The 9,259-nt window shown below is 31.8% G+C and overlaps 1 protein-coding gene across 1 annotated transcript in view; it reads right to left on the reverse strand.

Moving 5' to 3' along the window:
- Window positions 1–9,259, reverse strand: part of LOC117169901 — a 312,876-nt gene that overhangs the window by 261,754 nt on the left and 41,863 nt on the right. The window contains exon 4 of the mRNA XM_033356410.1: window positions 1,531–1,647. Within this exon, the coding sequence (XP_033212301.1) occupies window positions 1,531–1,647 (117 nt within the window). The remainder of the gene's footprint in view (window positions 1–1,530; window positions 1,648–9,259) is intronic.

Here is a 9,259-nt window from a genome sequence, read left to right on the forward strand (position 1 = left end):
TGTCTAAAAATGTCACAAGATAATGAAGCTGTCCCCCGTTCTTATCTTTAAATACGAAATAATAATGTAATTTAATATAACTGTCAGTCAAAAACTGGATAATTAGTTAATATTATTTAATCAAAGATTCACTTAAAAAATTCGGAACAGTCCATAAACTACGTTTCTTATTTGAGGGAGGGGGGGGGGGTAGTTTATATGTTTCCTGATGATAAATTTTCAGAAAGCTTGTGAATCTTGGGAAAAATGACCCCTCTGTTCCACTTTCTTCAAGAATTCCTATTCTTACACTGTTAAAAAATAAACTAATTTCTTTAAAATTAAAGTAATTTCTTAAAATTCATGTGTTTTGTTTAAAGAGTAATTTTTCTGGTTGACTAGATAGTTAGTCTAAATACTTGGGTAAAAGTGCGTCTTGTTTTTGGTAGAAAATTAATTTTTGAAACTGAAAATTTAACTATTCCATTTTTATTAAAAATTGAGCTGTTTTGGTGAAAAATCCAACTTTTGATAGAAAATTAATCTTCTTAGTTAAAAAATTCTCTTTGCGGTCAAAAAGGCAAGTAAATTAGTTAAAGTTCATTATTCTATATCGTATTATTACATTATTATAATATTTTGTTTGTTTGTTAAAAAATTAATCTGTTTGGTCTATTTTGTTCAAAATTTAAGTATTTGGTCGTAAATTAATTTTTTGGTTAAAGATTAGTTTTTCGGGTTAAAAAATCAACTGTTTTTAGAAAATTCGTCTTTTTGGCTCAAAAATGCAACAATTTGGTAGAAAATTGAAATATTTTCAAAAAATTCTCAAAAAAAAAAAAAAATTGTTTAACAATTGAAGTATTTTTCGAAAATTTAACTATTTTTTGGAAATCCTTTTTTTGTTGTGGTTGAAAAGTCATTTTTTATACTGAAAATTCATGAGTTTTGTAGAAAATTCGTCTTTTGCTAGAAAATTAATCATCTTGGTTGTAGGTTCAGCTTTTTGGTAAAGAATTTTGCTATTTTGTTAAAAGGTTAATTATCTTGTTAAAAATTCAACTCTTTTTTTACATTGATTTTTTTCGCTGAGAGTTTAACCGTTTTATTGAAAATCCTTCTTTTTAGATGGGAAAATTATCTCTTGATAGTATAAAAGTTATCTCTTTTCGTTAAAATATGATGTTTCTTAGCTAAAAAAGAACTTCATTTTCGAAAAATCAACTTTTTGTGTTAAAACTGCTACTTTCTTTTAAACATTTTTTGGTTTAAAAAATCAGCTATTTGGTTAAAAATTGAACTCCCAGTTTCTCTTGGTTTCGATAATATTGCTCCTTTTTCCTGAGTGACAATTTTTGATGTCATTTTTGCAATAAAATGCAATTTATTACGTATTATGCGGACACTCCCATTTAAAAATTGCAGGTTTATGTTACTCGCAAGATATCATTAAAACATTGGCGCTGTGGATATCGTAATCTTGCTAAAAGAAAAAGAAAATAGTTTGATAAAATATAGTGAAGTAACAGTAATTGTATGCTTTGTACTTACTGCATGTGTAAAATAGCTACGGACTTGTCGGAAAAGAGAACGATTGGTGGGTCGAATCGTTCGTTACGACCGCAAACTCGAGCTCCTCCCTGAAGTTGAAGCCAACCACCCTCGCACCTGCAACAAAAAGACAAGTCTCTTGGTAACCAGCTATTACTCGGGTCCGCAAAAGCGACTCTCTGCTCGAACCGTCGGCTAATTAGTTTTGGTAATCTTCGGTCCGGTAATTCTATAGACTATTTTTATCGTTGAGCAGCCTGGAAGCCTAATTCGATAAACGCAGCACCATCCCTCCCTCAGGGGAAATAGACCTCAAAACACCGATGCTGGTACATCCTTCTTATTACACAATTAAAAATCTTTAATTTCACAATTTGCAATTATAGGGCATTCCCTCCTAACTTGAGTTTACCTTCTTAATTGAGTTTCAAACTTGATTAATAAAAGATCAATATTTTCGTAAGAAAGTTTCATATTAGATAATAATTGTGTCTGAAACTTTATCAAAAGAATATATTAAAGTTTATAGTGAAATAACTTAAAAGTTCAGCGAAGAAGCTACTGATAATAAGTAATTATAATATTCGATTTTATTCACTTTGTCCCGTTGAAACTCTTGAGTTTCTGCTCGCTGTTCATATGTTTTTGATTCTTTCTGTCATATTGATATTACACTTTACTAGGTTTTATTAATAATTATTAGTATTTGTCTTTAATTTTTAATGATTCGAGGTTAAATTCATTAATATTGAAAGTTTCAAACTACAAGGCATGTTATTTTCCAAATTTTTCAATAATCAAGCTTTGAAGGTTTACAATAATGAAAATTCTTTAGTTTTGAACTGTGAAAATGATAGTGATTTTTTCACAAGAAGCAAATTTAAAAAAATATATATACTTGAGATAACATTTTATATGCATATTATATTTATATTTTTCATATGTCTCGTTTCAACTAATATACGAAGTGGAACGAGATTCATTACTTCTTTCACATACTGTTAAAAGTGCACGAAGATGTCATTACATGTTATTATTATTATTATTATTATTATTATTATTATTATTATTGTTATTATTACACCATTAATCCATTTCCCTTTCAGGGTAGGCGTAACTCACTCGGCGGGGAAGGGAGCAATGTGTGGAAGGGATATACAATTTTTATATTGATTCAGAATTCTCGTGTTATTTATTTGAACTTCACGTTCGTTCCGCAACACTGCTCCGACCCAGGTTGCTGATCAATCTCTCTAGCAATCACCACAAGTGAAGATTCTCACAAAGTCGTAATGTGAGATTCCCCACTTGGGTCCATTAGTATCCAAGGTCTTTCGTTTCAGGCGTCATTCACTCTACTGACACTCTTTTTATTAACTATTTGCCACCATACTTTTTTGTTCTTGCATACTTCTCTAGCTTCTTTTACGTGCATGCATTTTTTCATGCAGGCTCTTGTGTTTCTGTGGCTTTTTATGTCTCTTCGAACTAGGGCCTCATTCAAATATTCCAACCATTCTTTCCGCGGTCTGCCTCTGGGCACGCTGCCATTTACTTTAACCTGATACACTTGCTTCGTTAGTAGTTTATGTGTAATTATCTGATAAGTGGCCCTGCTCTACCAATAACCTTGTTACCTTCGTTAATGCGTCCATCTATGTCTTATCTATCTTCCCATCCCTAGCAAATAAGCTACTAAGGTATACGAACTTATCAAATTGTTTAATTCCCTCATAATTTAACACAATGTTGCATAATGTTTTCTCACTCTTTCCTTCGAACACCATCTTTCTTGGTTTATTTGTGTTACTTTTGAGGACCATACTCTTCATGCTTGATATCAGTTTATTCAACATTCTTTGAAAGTTTTCGATTGAATCTGCCATAACAACCTAATCATCTGCGAACGCTAACCCAAGTACCTTTATTGTTTCGACATCCACACCTTTTTCGTCGAAAAAGGCAATTCTTAAATACTTGTCCATGAATAATATAAATAACCATGGAGACATAACGCAACCTTGTCTAACTCCTTGAATAATATCTAAACTGTCACTCAATTTCCCTTTCAGGACAAATGCACAGAAAAATTTTTTCCTACTATCAAACTTTTTGCTGTGATTTGCCTTAAGATAAATACTTGATCTGTATATGACTTTCCCGGCATAAAACCACTTTCGACTTCCCAAATATTTTCTTCTGTTATTTTCAATACCATACGATAAGTATTTTTGAGTATATTTTACTTATCTTACTTAATAAGCTGATCCCCATGTAATTACAGTAGCTTTTATCTTTCTTTCTTTTGCACATTAGTAAGGTTATCGCTTTTTTCCAGTCGTCTGTGTTTAAGCATTTCAGCGTTGATACTGTCTTCACCAGCAGCCCTAACGTTTATGAAGTTCCTAATTATATCCCTAACCTTAGTGACACAGACTTTCTCAATTGAGTTTTCTAACGCATCGTGTTCTACATCACAGTTGTGGTATCCTATAGCCCCCTAAAATAGTCTCTGAAACCGTCTAGTATTCCTTCTGAATCATATAGCATTTCCCCAATACTATTTCTCTTTAAAGTCGTTTTGTATTTTCTTCTCTTCTTCTGCTTTAATTTTATCTTGACTTTCCTTAATTAATCTTTTAAGTATCCTTCTTTTGTATCTGTAATCATTTATAGTCTATTTCTTTCCTCATCGCTAAGACCTGTGATGTTCAAAGCTCTCCTGTACGCTTGTTTTTTTGCTTTTTGGGCATCTCGATTTTCATCATTCCACCATGTATCACCACACATTCTTTCTACAATCGCAGTTCCACACACTTCGATCGTACATTTAACAATGATACCCGAAACTTAGTCCATGCGCCCTCTTATCTTTCATCCGCAACAATAATAATAATTTATATTTCCAATTTTCTTATTAATTTTGATTTTGGTCAATGGAATGATGATTTTTAATCTAGTAGTCTGAAACCGAAATCGCTTATTTTCAAACGTTGCACAAAGAATTACTTTCAGGTTTACAGACTCAGTTTTAGAGATTAAAACCTGAGTTCAAATCCCATCGGAACCAAATGAGGAATTGTTTTCACAGCTGAAAGTAAAAACTACTTTTGTTTCAAAATATAGAGACGCGAATGCGCCCTTTGCGCGCCTGCTTTCAATGCCAGTATATTTAACGATTTTAAAGCTGCGATACAAACATTTGGTATCTAGCTTTGTGAATTACTATCTCTACATAATTGCTTTGAGCAGTATATCAGGCTGGTGAGGTCAAGCAGTTAATTCTGCTCATAAGGGATATGCAAAGGCCACTGATTATTCAGGTAGTTAAGGTGCTTTATACTGTGCACAATGCCCCCGAGGCCTACTTATTTTCAAGCGGAGACTAATTACCTAAGGCTAGGTTTACAAATTTAAAAAAATATAAAAGCAAAGGTGCATGAGCATCAAATAAACTTGTTAAAACACATTAGTTTTTATTAATTTACGTTTAAAACTCTGCTTAAAACATTTATCGTGAATCTTTGCTATGCTTCTTGAAAAGTAAATTATTTTTAATAAGTGCACTCTCTGATTATTGATTTTGCATGCTTGAATCTAGTTAAATACAACTTACAGAAGGCAACCAAATTTAGCATTTAGCTCAACTTTGGAGCTACTGAGATGAACTCGGATGAAATTTAGTCGGCCTTGTTCTATAAGGACCTAATCGTACTCTCGAACTTCAGAGAGTAAAATGTATGTGGTTGTGTGCTTGCTGAAGACAGAAGTAGGATGGTATATAAATGATTTTTTTTATACACAGAAAAGGGTGAAAAAATAACATTCTCGGCCTTTGAGTATAACTAAAAATCAAATTTATCATAGACGTGTTCGTCAAAGGATTAGAAATGGCCCCTTTTCTAATATCCTTGTTTCCAAATGTATTTCGTGATTTCTAAATCTTCATTTGTGTATATAAAATTTTTTAAATTAAAATGTCAAAAAGTAACTTGTGGATCAATTTCATAGACATCTTTGCAGATGGCTCAGAAATTGTTCCTTTAATCTTTAAATTAATAGTACTTTTTGAGAGAATCGTTAAGCAAGAAATTATTTTACACATTTTCTTTTTTATTAAACTTTAAGTATCCTTCCTTCCAGGGCGCCCTTCAAGATGAAGCAGAACGTAAAATTAAGAAGGGTGAGAATTTCTCTGAGGTGGTGCAGTCGATGTCAGTCAGTCAAGCGGAAATCGCTTACTACGCCAGATCAACTCGTATTTTACATTTCCTCTCCCATTTTCATTCCACCTCCTACCTTAACTCGTCACCCCTCCAAGGGCGATATAGCTGCTGCTGCGGCTTGTCTAGAATCCTGCAAGGACCAGAGTTATACTGCAAATCAATTTACCAAAAGCACTTCGCAGGAACAGCGCCAGGAGATTGTAAATTTAAATGTAAACTTTGCGAGACACGGGGCATGCAGTCTGAAAGAGGAAAAGGTGGGGAGGGTGAGAGTGAAAGCAAGGAAAAACTTCTTCCTCCACTTTGCAATCCAAATCCGTCCTGCAAACAAAAAATGCTGCATCTACGCTTGCTTAAAGATTCGTAGACGCATTCGGAAAATTGCCCTTATGTACTTTTTACTTTCGATAACTTCTATTTCCTTTCAAATAGGATTTTTTTTAGAATCTGTAAAAGTTTTTTTTTAATTTTATAGCATATTGCATACATTTAAAATTATTATTTTTTAATGTAATTTTTGTTAACTAGTGTGATAAGTAACGTTTCCCGATCTTCTTTTTTGCTGGTGTACCTGGTTTATGTATTATTAATATTAAAGTATTGATCGTATTATTTTGTTTTTAGTTTGTAGTATTTTTTTAATTCCTATTTTAGAATGTTATTGTTTAAAAAAAAAATTGTCTAACTATGCATGTCTCTCACTAATTAAAGAAAGCCTTAGTATTCTACTACTTACACCAAAGTAGTAGGGTTCATCAATAGTCAGACAGGGCACTGGTTGACTAGAAATATAGTTTTCCACTCAGGCGACCTTTTTTCGGATATTATCCTTAGAATTGTGATAGGAAAATATTCTTTTCTACTTGGTGTATTCGCACGAAGTAGGAAAGTGTGTGTGTTTGTCTTTATTTATTAGTAATAAGTCTTCCTAGTCAAATTTAACAATAAGTTTAGTTTTAGAATAACGTGCGGAGTATAGTGAATAATCGAATGTCAATAAAAATACGAGAAAAAGGAGGAGTGTTTGTCAGAGGCTACAGAAAGGTGTTAAAATCTTTAGATTAAACTCTTGCAAAGAAAATGTGTTTTACAATTGGAATTATATTTTCCTTCTTTGAATCAAAAATTTCTGGTAATATATTATGGAAATGTGCTGGTTAAGCTTTAATACTACTGCAACCATAGCATCACACTTTTGAATTTCAAGCATGATCAATTTTTTAAGTTTTTAATAATATTTTATTTGAATCAACAAAATAAAAAACAATAGCATATGCTTTTGAATAATAGTGTGTTAGGGACTATCTAGATTCTATAAAGACCCTATTAATAGGCCCTCATTGGGTTGTCTACTGATGACCTCGCTAGCTGAGCGTGACGCTTTTGCTTGCGCCATCAAAAGATTGTTACTTTAGGGCCTCGATAGAAAATAGGAAATCTAGCTAGGGCCTCTTAAGAACCAAGTTATAATTTCTACTTGGGTAAAAGTAATAGATAACGAAACTAACCAAATTTAGAAATTACAAATTGCCAAAATTATGACATTATCAACATCAGTAAATTTCTGAAATTTCAAACTACTGAAGTTTCCAATCCTTTAAAAAAAATGGTCTTTTAGATTTAAATTTATTTATGCAGTATGCAGGATGCACGATATAAAGCAAAATATCATCTTAACAGATTGAAGACATTAAATCTAATTTTCTTCTTTTCAATATAAATTTTTCGAATTAGAAATTTTGCAAATTAACTTTTTTTATGAAAGTTGAAAATTTCCTTATTTTTCTAGTTTTATTAATTTTTACTTTTAAAGTATTTTAATTTCGTTAGTAAATATTTTCTGTAGTTTTACTCGTCATTGGTGAATTGAAACTTTGAAAATATACATTTTTCTGGAATTTTCTAGTGCAGCAATTATACTTTCGGTATATTTCATATTTCAACATATGGACAGCTTAAAACTTCCGAACCGGTTCCGTAAAAGTAAGAATGTAATATCTAAAATACAAGTTTACCTTCTTAGAGACATAAAACTATGAATGTTTAAAAAAAGAGTTGATATTTTAAAAAATCAAATTTCTAAAGGGGTTTCAAAGAGCACATATAAGATGATATTTTAACTTGGAAAACAACATATTTTGGTCTAATAAGTCTTCTGAGTTTTTGATTGGAGAAATTTGTAGAACAACATAGCTATTTAAGTTAAGCGAAAAGAGCACCGAGAAAATGATACAAAGAAAAGTAAGTATAAAGAACTTTTTTTTAGCTTCTACTTTGATTTCAGTTGAACATTTCTCTAACTTTGAACCGAACAAGAACTTGAGCGTTGAAGTCGCTCTCCCGAGTAGTGGTAGTGGGTAGAAAGAGGGCGGATTTGTCAAGGACGTATCGAACTTTCATGCACGTTTTCTGTACGTGGAATCCGGAAGAAGAAGCTTCTCAAGGACCTCCTTCGACCACAGGGACAGGAGCAACTTTCAGATTGTTAAAAGTGATATATTACTAAAGTACTGGATTTCTGCTCGTTGAGTTAGCAATAATGAAAAGCGATTAGAAATTTCTGAGAAAGTTTTCTATGGCATTGATTTACCTTCCCTGAAGAAATACGAGTTTTTTGAAACCTAAAATACAATACCTCATTAAAAAGTAGCTTTCCTGAACAGAACATAATATTATTAGTACAATACGATAACATTACTTAAAGTTTGTAAACCACATTCATTGTTGAAGTAAAATTTATCAACATGAAGCTTTTAGAATAAGGGAATTCCATTACAGTACCCTTCTACTTACTGCACTACTAGTTGTTTTATATGGAGACACTTACATGCCTATCCAGTTCAGAGTTTTAAAATATTCTCTGATACTTATTTCCTCAACTGTCAAATTTTGAAATTAAGTTTTTCAAATAGATTCGATTTTCTAAACCAATCAGATATGAGGGTGAAGCGCAAGGGGAGAAAAATTTTGTATGTTGTAGGAGAACTCACCTAACACGAATTCCAGCCCCAGACTTTCGCGATAAGTGGGAGGGCACTGCATTACATTTAATTTTGTACAAGCTTTTTATATTTTTCATAATTTTATACATTTTTTTATATGAATTTCAAAATCCTTATTAAAAATAATCCATTTCTTTTGAATGTGTTTAAAAACAAGGGGTTGGCGTTGTTTCACTTAAGATAAAAGAGTATTTCGAAAAAAAAGAATAATTAGAAAGGAAAATAACATTTCAATTAGAAAATAGTGTTCATAGTCAGCTATTTTTAAACATTGTATGTTTATTAAAAAAATAATAATTCTGGCAAAAAACGTGTATACTCTCATTAATTCTTTTAATCATATTAAAGACTCTTCTATCTAATAGAAAATCCGTTTACAGTTGGCCAGGGATTGAATCAATTTTTGCTGACTAAAAAATGTCTGACTGAAGGAATCATTGCCGTAGAAAAATACATATTTAGTCAAGCAGGTCCGTAATAACTTAACTAGTAAATTGAAGA

The sequence above is a fragment of the Belonocnema kinseyi genome, chromosome 3, assembly GCF_010883055.1.
Source record: "Belonocnema kinseyi isolate 2016_QV_RU_SX_M_011 chromosome 3, B_treatae_v1, whole genome shotgun sequence".
Taxonomy (NCBI): domain Eukaryota; kingdom Metazoa; phylum Arthropoda; class Insecta; order Hymenoptera; family Cynipidae; genus Belonocnema; species Belonocnema kinseyi.